The sequence below is a fragment of the Equus quagga genome, chromosome 12 (assembly GCF_021613505.1).
Source record: "Equus quagga isolate Etosha38 chromosome 12, UCLA_HA_Equagga_1.0, whole genome shotgun sequence".
Classification (NCBI taxonomy): Eukaryota; Metazoa; Chordata; class Mammalia; order Perissodactyla; family Equidae; genus Equus; species Equus quagga.
This window is the reverse complement of record NC_060278.1, coordinates 31,145,866-31,159,245: the sequence shown is the minus strand read 5'-3', so window position 1 is coordinate 31,159,245 and position 13,380 is coordinate 31,145,866. Positions and strand designations below refer to the sequence as shown.

The 13,380-nt window shown below is 52.5% G+C and overlaps 1 protein-coding gene across 1 annotated transcript in view; it reads right to left on the bottom strand.

Annotated features, from left to right (window-relative positions):
- Positions 1-8,649: 8,649 nt before the first annotated feature.
- The window catches only part of ADARB2 (adenosine deaminase RNA specific B2 (inactive)), a 235,975-nt gene continuing 231,244 nt past the window's right edge, over positions 8,650-13,380 (bottom strand). The window contains exons 10-11 of the mRNA XM_046677998.1: positions 10,370-10,548; positions 8,650-8,826 (exon numbers count right to left, since the gene is read on the bottom strand). Coding sequence (XP_046533954.1) covers positions 8,650-8,826; positions 10,370-10,548 — 356 coding nt within the window. The remainder of the gene's footprint in view (positions 8,827-10,369; positions 10,549-13,380) is intronic.

Sequence of the window (13,380 nt, the reverse complement as noted above, 5' to 3'; positions counted from 1 at the left end):
TCTGTGTGAGTGTGCAAGAGCCTGAGTGTGAGAGGGCCAGCATGTGCATCTCTGTGAGCATGCAAGATCTGGTATGTGGGTCTGTGTGAGTGTGCTAGAGCCGGCATGCGGTTCCCTCTCTCCTGCGGGGTGGATTTGAGGACAGGGTGTGCTAGATGCCTTCTCTCCTTCAGCCCTGACTCCTCTCCCTCCCCCTCCCAAGCGGAAGTGCTGGCTCAGTTGTGTATAACAAGTGTCTATGGGGTGCCTGCTGTGTGCCAGGCACTGGAGATGCACGTCAAAAACAGCAGCTTGAACTGCTGCCCTGGTGGGTTCATTTTCTGGTGGCCTCTCCTGAAGGCAGAGGAGGACAGTGGACTCCATTCATCCTGGCTGTGCCCGGGACCAGCCCAGGGCTGCAGCAGGAGCACCCCAAGGCCAGAGGCCAGCTGCAGGTGTCCTCCTGGATTGTCCTGGTCCTTGTGGGGTCCCTTGTGCTGAGAACCCCCATGCCATCTGGTCCCCACACCGCCCCCTCCTCTGCCAACCCCTTTATTCCTTCCTTCCTTGCAGGTGAGGCCTCCACCTGCACCTGCCCTGTCTTGTCCCACCTTAGCTCACGTGTCAGATTCTGATGGGTTTCTCCCCTGAAGCTCACTGTCTTCTCAGGAGTCAGTGGTCTTTTCTGACACCGCATCCTCCTTGCCTTTTGTCTCAGTCAGCTCAGGCTGCTGTGACAAAGTACCCCAGATGGGGGCTTAAACAGCAGACATTTATTTCCCACAGTTCTGGAGGCTGGAAGTCCAAGATCAAGGTGCTGGCAGATTCCGTGTTTGGGGAAAGCCCACTTCCTGGTTCACAGATGCCATCTTCTCGCTGTGTCCTCACACGGAGGAAGGAGCAAGGGAGCTCTCTGTGTCTCTTTCGTAAGGACACTAATCCATTCATGGGGGCTCCACCCTCCTGATCTGATCACCTCCCAACGGCCCCACCTCCTATCACCATCACAGTGGGGATAAGGTTTCAGCTTATGAATTCTGGGGGGACACAAACAATCAGTCCATATCATCTTTTCTTCTTTTTACATGACCTTCCTCAGGTGCTCTTAGGTTCAATGAAAACTGCATCACCTCACTCTCCTCCCATTTCCACGATAACTTACCCACCATGGGTCCGGTCCTCCCTCCGTCTCCAGTACTTTCTCATCTTGGAAGCTGTCTTGCTCTGGCTACTGAAATCACAGACTCTCCGAGTAGAAGTGACCATGCACGGGGCCGGCTGCCACGTGCACTCAATGTCTCTGAAGAAAAGCAGCTGACGTTGTAGCACATTTCAGTGCAGAATGTCCACTTTCTCTGATTCCATCCTGGCCACAGCCCTCCAGGGTAAGCGTCACCCGCTTTTATACTGGAAGCACTGAAAGGGTGGTGCCACTTGCCCGAGGCCACAGCACTGATCGGTGATGGCACAGTCCTCCAACTCTGGAAGGCATCACGTCTCTGTTCTCTACGCTGGGCTCCTGCCCCCAAGTCTCTGAGGGGCTCATGAAAGTCGCTTCCCAGGTGAGTGTGCAGCAGGTCTGAGCTCTGAGTGGGCGGGGGGACCTACTTTAAATATTGAAGTTCTTTGTGAGTTCAGTTACACGTTCAGCCCGGTAACCTGTAATTCTGAAAGGCTAGGGGACCGAGTGTGACTGCTTTGGGGCAGGTCATCATCAAGTCCATCAGTGCTATATCCTGGGTCCTATTCGCTCTTCATCTTTGTTGATAAAAAGAGTCTTCCAGAAAGCTGGCTCTGTCAGGGTGTTGGCTTTCTGAAACTCGCTTGGAAGAGTGCATTTCCGTCATCGAGTTAAACCGTATTTAACAGCTCCAAGTGGACAGGGCGCGATCAATCACAGTGCTCCCCTGGTCATGTTGTCCTTCAAACTTCATGCACACATATCAAATTGTAAGAATCAGAGTAGACTCCAGTTACTTTCCTTGGGAAACATGCACTCAGCTGAAACCTTTTACTGAGACAGTATATCACAAACTTCATGTTTTCTAAAAAAATTCTCGACAGGAAAGAAAAATGCCACAAGAAATGAGGCCGTGCCCCAGGTGAGGGCAGTGGGGAGTTTGCTGGCTTGAAGGATGAGTCGGGTGGATGTGCAGGGTTGTTAAGTGGGAGGGGTCCTTTGTGGGTGAGAGCAAGCATTGGGTACTGGTGGAGAGTCACTTTGGGGAGACCCTAAAGAGAGAGTCTGGAGAGCTGCTCTCCTCTGGCCAGTTAACAGTCCCACCACCAGACATCCGCATGCTCGAAGCTTGCTGATTCGGACCAGATGACCTCTGAGCATGTCATACGCTGATACATTGGAGATTCGCCTTGAGCCTCATCTGTGCTTTCCCTCTCACCTCTGTGGCCCTAACTACCCTCTCCATCAGGGTGGGTTCCTATAGGACTTGAAGGATGAGAAGCTGCCCATCCTCCCCCACCACTGCCTGAGGATGAAAGGATGCCTCAGAATCTCTCTTCCTCCACCTCCACCCTCAGTCTGAGGCCTCATGTGCCCTCATGTGAATCAAGTCTCACTGTGGTTAACAGGAAATAAGTGCAGACTGAAAAAAATGTGAGAAATCCCCACCCTGACCCAAAGGGCATGTGTGGAAGAACTTCAGACACTGACGGATGAGAACACTTTCAAACGGGAAATCTTACCTGTGATCACTCAAACTATAGCATACAAGCCCTGTGTGCAGCATCTTTGTAATTTTCTCTACTCCTGGGGTGACAAGTGACATGTCAACGTCCCTTCAGCCAGGCCTGGACAGGGACGGAATGGTTACTGGGAAATGCTCAGTGGGACTCCGGAATGTTCTGCCCATGAGGTGTTCTGTAGAGCCGAGGCCATAAACACCTGTGAGTGATGTTTTAGATGTTTCTTATGGCCCAATACCCATCTGGCTTAGTATTCTACAGGAAAACTGCCAGCCATGCCTGTCCTTCATATGCTATGGCAAATTTGGGTGGAGGACTCAGAACAACTTAAATATCTGCAATCCTTCACGTTGTCAAAGCGCTGTACCTCTCCGACTTCACCAATTCCCCCTCGTGGCCTGTGAAGCAGTGGGTGAGGGGTGTTCCCCACCCTTGATGGTGAGAAATTGAGGGGCAAAGTTGTGCACTGGGGGATTCGTTTCCTCCTACACGATTAACGAGAAGCTGAGTCAGGGCGTGGACATGGATCTTTCCTCCCAGCCCTGTGGTATTTTAAGCAGTTCACCTACATTGATTCCAGGTGGCATGCGTGCTAGCCTGTCACCCAGGCAGAATCCACTGATGGGCAGTCATGGTAAAAGAGAAGGTTCTAGCGCAGACTGGGCACTGGAGTGGGCGGACCCTCTGTGGACTCCGACTGAACCTACACATCCTCTTCTCAGAGACCCTAGGACTGTGCTCAATACAAAGGACACAGCCCAGGGGAGCACGATTCTACTTGATGTTTTTATTCACTTAACAGAACATTCACTTATCAGGATCACTGAAATGCAATTTACAGAACTTAGAGGCAAATTAACATATGTAAATTCGTATTTTAACGTTTTGGATTTTTTTTTACAAATATTACAAATGTACATCCCATTGGTACAATATTGCCATTCAATCATGCTTTTTATGTACACACTTTCACTTAGGAATTACTATTTATTAAGTCCATTTTGCTTAAAAAATGCTGAAAATTAGCTGGGCACTGCTGGGAAGTTTTTTCGTCTTTTCTGATGCAAATCCTGCAGAGTGATAGAAATCCAGAACCTGTGTGAAGACAGGCCCTGGATCCAGGGCATTCTGTCTTTGTTGTTAGAGGATATTTCGTCCCTCCAACCTTGATTTTGAAACGACCAGTTGGGAAATAGGGATTCCTCTCTCCAGGGTTGGATACTGTCTGCAGCCCTGCAGGGGGGATATTTGGTCTAAATATCTAGTGATATGGCCATCAGAGTCCTTTTTGGTGGGTGGTCAGACTGAATGGACATGTTCTAGGAGCCTAAAAAAGGGCTCTAGTAAATCCCTCTGGACCAGAAGTCACAAGAACACATCGGGAGTCCGTGCCTGATCCTGAGCATCGACCCGATTCACAGGTCAGCAAAGTGCAGCTCAGGGAGACACATGACCGAGACTTGATTCTCAGCAGTGCCAGTGAATCAGAAGTCTAGGAGAGGGAAGAACAGTCAAGGAAAAGAAGAAGGAAGGGGAGGGGAGGAAGATATGAGATGGAAAACCAGGGAGGCAGCACTGGTGGAGAATAAGCCAAGAGTGGTGGTGATGGTCCTATGTCTGGCTTCCCAGAACTGAAAGGGCCCCATTTGTTCTTCATAGCCACCTCGCCCATGGCCTGCAGTTTTGTCTCTTTGTGTCTGCTTTCGCATTTCCCCCACTGTCCTTTACTTGATCTGATGCAGAATTTGTGGGAGAAGTTTGACGGGAGCCAACAATGTCCCTGGGTTCCCGGAAACAGCAGTGCCCCCGCTTGGAATCAGCCAGGACCACGGACAGCGGTGAGCCCACGGCTGCTCTGCACACGTCCCTCTCCCCACGTGACCCCACACCTCACAGCTCCGCGCTGGGAGAAGCAGGAACTCCAGCAGGCTCTCTGAGGGTGTCACAGCCCTTCCTGAAACACAGCTTTTAACTTTTCACTCCATCCACGAACTCTGCAAGAACTCAGAGCTGGGACAGCCTTGCGAAATGTGCAGGAACGCGGATTCCCCTGATGCTGGCCTGAAGCACAGGCTGCGCGGCCCCTGCTGTGGAGGAGGGTGCAGAAAGCAGCGAGTGAGCATCAGGCTCTGCTGACTGTCACGTGGGACGTCACGCAGCAGTGGGACACAGAAAGAAAGACCTTCCTGACTTCCCTTTGGTCTCTATTACAAAGTGATATTTATTGTATTTTAGGCCAATTAGACAGATGATTTCATTAGAATGGCTTCTTAAAAAATGGGTATAGACGTTCTCCTAAATTAAAAATGTCTATTTAAGTTTCAAACGTCTTTTTAATTTTTTTAAACAAGATACTGTAGACACATCTTGAAATTTATAATCTAAAAATAGGATTTCATCAAAATACTGTATTCTATTCTGGGCATTGATATACCATATATTTACTCTTTATGGCTCTCCAGACATGGTAAACACTATACCAAAAAAAAAAAAAAAAGGCATTTAACTTTATTGATGAGAACAGCTTCCTGTGAAAAGGAAATTATGTGGGAAAAAGATGAGCTGCGTTTGCTTGAAAAGTAACTCAACCTGACATTTCTGAGACTCGTCCCAAATCAGTAGAGCATGAGAAACACATACAAACCCAGGAGAACCACAGGAATGAAAAGAAACAGCAGTTATAGACCCGCAAATCCTTTCCTTGGCAAAAACAAAAACGAAAGAAACCCTAAATCCAGTAACTTGCTCTTGTGCGTCGCTGTGAACCGCGTGCTGGAGGTGGACAGCGGAGCTCACAGGACCCCGTGACCTCCCTGGGCTCAGTCCTGCGAAAGGGCTCGAAAATGGTCAGATGCTGACTTTCTGGCCACAGACCAGGCTGGAAACCTTACAAAGCTAGTCACCCCGAGAGGAAAGCCATGGGTGCTTTGGAGGCAGATAGAGATGGTGTAGATTTTATTTGGACTTTAATAGTAGGGCTAAATAGAGTGTGAAAGCACAGCACTTTGAGCCGTCAGGTGTGTGAAGCACAGGGATGCAGGATGGTGATTCTGAGGCAGAGTCAGAGGGGCAGTGGGGCGGTCAGATACGCCAGCTGGCTGGAGCCCCCGACGTGATGTCTGTCAGTCTTCCTGTTCTGCTCGGGCATGTGTTCCGGGTGACTGAGTGACACCTCGTCTCCTCGTGTTGTGTTCTCCTCATGGAAACCTCAGGTGGTGAGGTGGGGACGGGCTCCTCTCAAGACTCTAATTCACCAGATTTTTCTAAAAATGCAGGGTATACTGGGCCTAAAACAGAGTTGAGACAACCTTTTGGACTCTGAAGCAGACAGCGAGATCCTTAGGCTTGCCGCACTGGAGCTGTTGTCTCTGGGCTGACATACTCGTCTCCTCCAGCTACAGCAGGTGGATCCTGCATAGACTCCTGAGACCCCGCCTCTTCTGGGCTGGGTGAGCCGTCTCCCTCCACTGCCCCTCTGTGCCCAGAGCCTGGGATCGTCTGCCCGGCCTCCCCCATCTCCCCATCCATTTCCTGCCCACTGGGACAGGCACCTCCACGGCAGAGCTCCAGGCTCTGGAACGGACTTCCTGCTGCAGCGGGAACTCTTCTCACCATAAACCTTCTCTGTGGAGCCTTAATCTCTCCTTCCAAGAAGTCCCCTGCTGACCTGACAGACTCATCCCCACGCTGGTGCTAACGGGTAGAATTGTGTTCACGTGTGGTGCACCCAGAAGTAGCTATTTATATCTTAGTGAAGTTTGGGTTGTTTCTGGAGAGCCTTAGGCGGACTGAATCATGGCTGAATGGCTGTGCTTCAGGTATCGTGGGAGTGTTCACTGTTGGGCAGGGGAGTGCTTCCAAGTCCCTTGACTCAGACCACATGGGTGGTACCCACTGCGCCTGTTTGTAGATGGATTCGTCCCGCATCTTCTTGTGGTGGTGAGGATGCTGCTGCTAACGCCGTCTCCTGATTGTAGAGGAGCGTTATTGGGAGCATGATGATACACAGCACATATACACTTCTCCAAGCGACAGCTGAGGATGTTAGTAAGTTAAGGTTCAGGTCACAGGTTCCAACCAGGAATGGACTGTGCCTCCACACTTTCAGAGAAGGGCTCCAGACGGCTGGCGGTTGAGAGTCTGTCTAGGTGGTAAGTCAGCTCTCCAGGTTTTTGGTTCTCTAAGCTTCATCCTGGTGACATGCCAAATTACCAGAAACTAATATAAATTGGCCGTTTGAGCATAGCTTTTGTACTGTTAAGATTTCATTTTCTCTCCTCAATTTTTGTGAAAGATCAATGTGAGTTATCTATTCGCAAAAGCATTTTCATGTCTTTTGAAACTTTTGAGAAGTCATCTACTCCAGTGTCCATTTTCTTTTCTAAAAGAAGAAGTGAGCGATTTGACCTTGAGTTAAATCCCAGGAAGAGTTTCTATTTCCATACTAACATCTCTACTTGTTATTTTGTAACAAATATCTACAACTCGGTTTGTTTCGTGTTTGCCTCATTGTCATAGCTGTAATTTGTGCTTGAGTATATACAGTGTGATGTTATGCTCGCATTTCCTGGGTTAAGTGGCAAGCCTGTGCCTCATCAGGATGTCCCCCCGCGGGCGGTCACCTGGAACTCTAACCAGGCAGCCCGTACTGCAGAGCTGGCTATACTACTAAGCTTTGCTGTTTAGCACAATGAATCTCAGAGATGGGTCTTCCTACTGGAGAAATTAGACACCTGTTAACTAGTGTGAGGGATGTTGGAAATGAGTTCTCAGTGATAAAAGTAAAGCAATTCAAGGTTCCTGGATGGACAGGTGTGTTGGAGACATGCCTCCTTCTTGCATGAATAGGGCCTATGGTCCTGCACCTGCCTCGTGGGCCCGGTGCAGGGGCTCCCTCCCAAGTGGTCCTGAGTCCACCTTCGTGCTGGAGGATTCCGGGTGTCTGATGGCTGCTTTAAAGGCCACAGAATCCTGCATTTTTGCAGCCGGTTTAAGTGATTTTTTTCCTTTTTTTGTCCTTCAAGATGGTGATCGGGGACCTAAAGGAACAGAGAGCTAGTAGCTCCTCAAGCCCAAAGTAAAGTGTCTTGTGGGTGTTTTTTGTGCTTGCTTTCTATGCAGTTAAACAGTCAGGAGCTGGTCTGGGACTCAGTTTCCTTGTTCCCTGGTGGGGAGGTTGTGGGTGGTTGCTGACCTTTATGCAGTCAGACTTCTTCCATGGCTCCTCTGTCTGCCAAGGAGACTGAGCTGTGACTGACTGATGGGCACGGGACGTGTGCGACCCTCAGCTGAAACGAAGTCCAGAGACACTTTCTTCACGTCGTAGATCTCAGCTCACGAGCGCCTTGAATGGTTCCTCTTCTCTCCAAGAATGGTCTTCATTTCTCTTGCTGCTTCAGGGGCTCTTTACTATCGCATGTCTAAAATCCTTTTCGAAAGGAGGAGGAGTAAAATGCTTAAATGAAAATGGCAGAGCATTCTGACTGGCTTCTTTGGGGAGGAGCCCATGGCTTTTCTCTTCACCTGTGTCGTCCTGAAGTGTCGCATAAGCTTGTGCTAGTGAGAACCAGACACATTGCTCGAGAGGCGCGTCGGGGAGGGAAGCGTAGGGATTGGGGCCTGAGGTTTATTCTGACTGGCAATACCTTGGTACCACCTTTCAAGGCTGCAGCTCAGACCCTCTGCCTGCACGGAACTTCCCCTGGACCCACCAAAAGGAGACAGTCAGCTGCCCCTGTGCCTTTGGGTGTGGGGGGCGCTCCTGGTTCTAGCAACCTGGGAGCAGCCGTCTGAGAAGCAGCCGTCCCTAAGGTCAGTCGAGTTCCTCCTCCAGACATTGTACACTTCTGGAACACTGCGGGAAACGGACGCACAGAACCGATCAGCACCCTCTATCCTCACGCACGCACACACAGCCTCGCCTCCTCCAGCCGTCTCACTCGCGTCGGACAGCACAGCAGGAGCACCTCATAGAGTCAGTAGAAACTGGTCTTGCTCAGGCGGCTTCCTCACCCAGGTGCCCAGACCCGCCTTCTGGAAAGCTCGGAACAGCTGCTGTTTCACGGACTGGTAGGTGCGGGCCGCCAGCTTGGCCTCACAGTACATGGACGGCGTGTCTCCGTGGCTTGGTACCCGCGTGCTCAGCTGCGTGACAGGAAGGAGAAAGAACAGGTGAGCCGCTGGCAGGAGCGGAGCCTCCCCAGACAGCCAGAACGGCCTCAGGAGCGAAACACCAGCTCCTGGTCCCGCCCTTTGATTTCCCTCCTCTCTTCCTCTACACAGAGAAGGGGCATGAAGAAGGGCCACTGTGAACTTGACTTTGCCAAGAGGGTGGATCTTAAATTCTGTCTCCTCACCACACACACAAACGGTAACTCTGCGGAGGTGACGGGCGTGTTAATTAGCTGGATTGTGGTGGTCATCTCAGAATGCACACACATCGGAATATCATGTTGTTCACCTTACGTATACGGTCATGCACCGCGTAACGACGTTTTGGTCAAGGACGGACCGCGTGTACGATGGTGATCCTGTAACACTAGTGCCACACGGCCTCGGTCTGTAACAGGCTGCACCATCTAGGTTGTGTAAGGACATTCTGTGATGTTTGCACAACGAGATCACCTACCGATGAATTTCTCAGCACATATCCCTGTTGTTAAGCGACACAAGACTGTATACAATGTTTAGATGTCAATTACACCTCAACAAACCTGTTGAAAAAGAAAAATATCTATGCTGCCTAAATTGGCCTGTTGATAAAATAGAATATCGTATGAAATAAAACAAGAAAAGAATGACTGTAGCAGTTTCTGAGTTCTGGGAGGTGATTCTGTCATTCCAGGGAAACCTAGTTCTTCGGGAAGCTTTGCTACACAAGAAGTGCGAGTGATTAACGAGCAATATAAACACAGAACTCGCAGGCTGCTGAAAATACTGGCACCGGGTGTGTTCTTTTCTTCTTGGAGGGTCAGGGCTCACACTGGGTGGGGATGGGGCAGGGGTGGTAGTGGAACCTGGCTCAGCAGGGCAGGCAGAAGTGGGAGGGCGCCGGGTCCACCGCCAGCCAGCGGGGAAGACTGTGAGAGGTGTGTTCTCCGCCTGGTTTCTGAGTTGCGCCAAGCAAGGCCCTGCGGCCAGCGTGGGTGGGGACCACACCGGGGTTCGCTGCCCACACCGGGGGAAGTCAGGGGTGCTGCGGGGTGGTTGTGGGAGGCTAGAGGTCTGAATCCCGCTGCAGGGTCTGCAGAGGCCAGCATGCCCGCCTGCCGCCAAATCCTCTCTCTGACGTTCTCTACCTGTGTGATTCGGGGCAAATCACCTCAGTTTTCTGAACGTCAGTTTCCTCATCTCCAAACTGGGCACAATACTTCAAAAGGTTTCTGTGGGCCTTCCCTGTGAGAGGCAGGTGGCCTTGTGCTGGTCACGGCAGGGGTTCATGAATAAGCCACTTTTCCACTTGGCTCTGGAGCCCCAGCTCAGCTCTGATGCTGCCAGTCTGGGGCCCAGGTGTGAAGTCCACAGGCAGCCGGGGAAAAGGGAACAGCCTGGGACCCAGTTTTGTGTCCTGTGTCACCAACTGACGGCTTTTTGCCTGCCCCTTGCCTGTAACCAGGGCCGGAGCCCTAGTGCGGCTGCAGCCACTCCCTGACCCCAACCCAAGGGAAGTGAAAGGAGCTGGCGTTACCTTCCCGTAAAGCCGCGCCCACCGGGTGGAGAACGTGTGCTTGCAGAGCCTGGACGAGCCCCCACAGCTCCGCTTCCCGGTGGTGGCGTCGATGATCTCCACGTCCGAATTGCCCAGGACCCAGTTGACGCTGAAGTGGGGTGACTTTCCCGGCCGGCGCGCCTCAGCGTCACTCACGCCTGTCAGAGAGACGGAAGCAGCCGGGCATCAGCACTCCCTGCCCCAAGCAGTGCTCCCGGAGATGGGAAATAACAGGAGATGGTCTGTATGTGCACTGGTGTCAGATGGTCATTGTTCTACCTCGGGGACAGATGCAGAAATAAAGCCAAGCCTTAACGAGAGCCTGGCACTGAGACTCGCTGCTGGAGCTCAACTCTCACTTTTTAATTTAAAGGCAGTCTTGTAATAATAAAACTCTGCCCAGATTTCCCCCCCTTTTTACAAATGTTTGTTGGGTGGATTAATGAGCAAGTGGAGCCATGGAACGGCCGTCTGAGAGTGTGTATTTATTGGGCACCTGCTGCATACCCAGTTCTGCATGAGGCAAGCACCAGGGGCAGCAAATGGTACAGACAGCCCTGAGGCTTATGGTTTGGTCAACGGGATGAAAGCTAATGAAAACGAGGGATCTGAGAGTGCAGGATAGTCAATTAAGCGACATGATCCAGAAACAGCCCCGGCTAGAGAATTTTTGAGGCCCAGTGCAGAATGACAACGTGGGGCCCTGTGTTCGACGGTTAAGACTTTCTGGAGGACAACAGAGCATTAAACCGAGCACAGGTCCTTCCAAGCGAGGTTCCTGTGCAGCTGCACAGGTTGCATGCCTGTGAAGCTGGTCCTCTTTGGAAAGCCTCCAGAATTTGCCGGGAAGTCCTTTCAAGATTTCTCCCCTTGTCAGATGGTATGCTGGCTTTTAATTGGGACAACACATCCCCTATAGTCACAGGTTCACACAGCAGCTCAGAAAAGGGACAGGTCAGAGTGGTCCTGCTCTGGGACAGCACCTGTTTGCAACCTGGGGTGTGGGCCACACTTGGTAGCATCTAACGTCGGCTGGCCCACAGTCCCGCCCGTGCCCTGTGATGCTCGTCGTGCCCCTCAAGAAGGCTGGAGACGCTCCAGGAGAGATGTTGGGGCAACTCAGCCCCTGGTGAGGCCTCACTCGCCTCCACTGTGACCGTCCTGAGGATTCTAAAATGTGCGCGAGTCTGACGCCTCCCAGGTGTCGTCTTCCTCCTGAAGGCCATGTTTCCTTCCATGACCTTGGGGGGCAGCATCTGGAGAGTCGCCGTTGGGAGGAGAGACGCCGTTTCCCGAGGCCACAGCCAGATGCCTTCCGTGTCCAGCTTCCCGGTGGCTGGTCCGTGTGTGCCAAATGTCCATGTGTCTAGTGTTGGCAGGTGTCACGTGGCAGGTGCAGCCTGGGTCACAGAGGCGAGCAGAGAGAAAATCCATCCTGTTTGTTCTCTGCGATGAAACTGTGGGGCATTCAGTTCGCAGCCTGGAAACCCTGTCTCTGGATCTCTCAACCACGGCTCCTCCAGACGCTCTCCCCACCCCAGCCAGATGCATACCCACCTCCTCCCAGCCTCCTCCTCTCCCAGTAGGCCCCCCGGGGTCTCCTCTAGGCGAGGAGTCACGTGTCGTTGGAGAGTGGGGACAGAACTTGCCGCTTTAGTGCACTGCACTGAGGCTGCAGCTGGCAGCTCAGGGGTCGCAGCAGAGTCGCACGGTGGGTGGGGAAGCCCTGGTGTTGGGGGCAGTCGGGGCATGAAGGGCCCACTGGCTTTCAGTGGCTGCAGAGATGCCCTGTGAGGGAGCGACCCCTGCGTCCTGTGACTGCCCGGGGCCCTGAGCCTTCCTGGAGCCGCTGGCCTTCTGTGCAGCTCCGAGCTGGGAAACCACGGTTGCTGGGTCCTCCAGCCACCCCCAGCCTCCCACATCCAGGGGCTTCGTGGGCAGAACCAAGCCCACCCTCTGCACAGGCACTGTCTGGGTTTGCTGTCTGCCACCCGCACTGCCTGGCTCCAGACCACAGGCACCGGGTGACCTTCTGGTCACGGATGGGCAGGGCCAGGCACCCGGCTAATTCCACCCATGTCAGCTCGTTCCTGTTCCTTGAAGGGATTCCCTGTGTAGCTACCCATGCCGAGAGCCGGGCGGGGGACAATCTGGCATTTTGGCAGCTGAGGCTGTCTTACTGGGCAGGAGGAGGCAGTGGCCAAGGTCAGAGGTGATTGGGCACAAAGAGAGACTGGCACTGCTCCTGAGCCGCACGCAGCCAGGCACGGCATTGCCACCTGGGTCTTCTCACGGCTCTGAACTTGGAGGGAAGTCTCAGAGAGACCAATGTTTCCCTCTGAGTCATCTCTCTGCTGTGGGAAGTGTTGCCGCTTGGCTCCACTCTCAGCACAAGACGCCCAGTGGGAGAGGGCTCAGCTGCAGCCCTGGCAGGGCGCCCATGCGGGCAGGCGCTCCCGTCCCCCAGCTCCACCCCAGGGGACCGCGGCGGGCAGGGAGAAGCAGAGAAGGCCAGCACTGGCCAGGACGCGGCCTGGTCTGCAGGTGGCGCTTCCCCTCCCGCCAGCCTTGAGCCACCCCCTGTAGCTTTGGTCCAGTTTGTTAGTGTGTGTGGATAGGAAACAGCTTATGCTGCAAAAAACGCTGAAGCTTGCTCGTGACTCCATGAATCAAAGTGCCAAAATTGTTGATTTCTCACTATAAGAGCCCTACTAACCACTATCTGCAAATGAAACAAATTGTAAGTCAGCGACGATCGTCAGTGTCACCAAGTGTCTCTGTGACCAGAGGTGGGACCGCGGGGCTGGAGGAGCCGCCTCTGCGTGGACTTCAGATTCAGAAACTTAGTTCAGTCCTGTCTTTACTTCCCATTCTCTCTGCGACCCACCCAGTCTTTTCCGTCCTGTGCTCTCGGATCACGACATCTTCTTGTTGAAGGTCAAACAGGACAGTTAGGAGCACTGTTAAGACTGTTGCTGCTTTCATTTGAA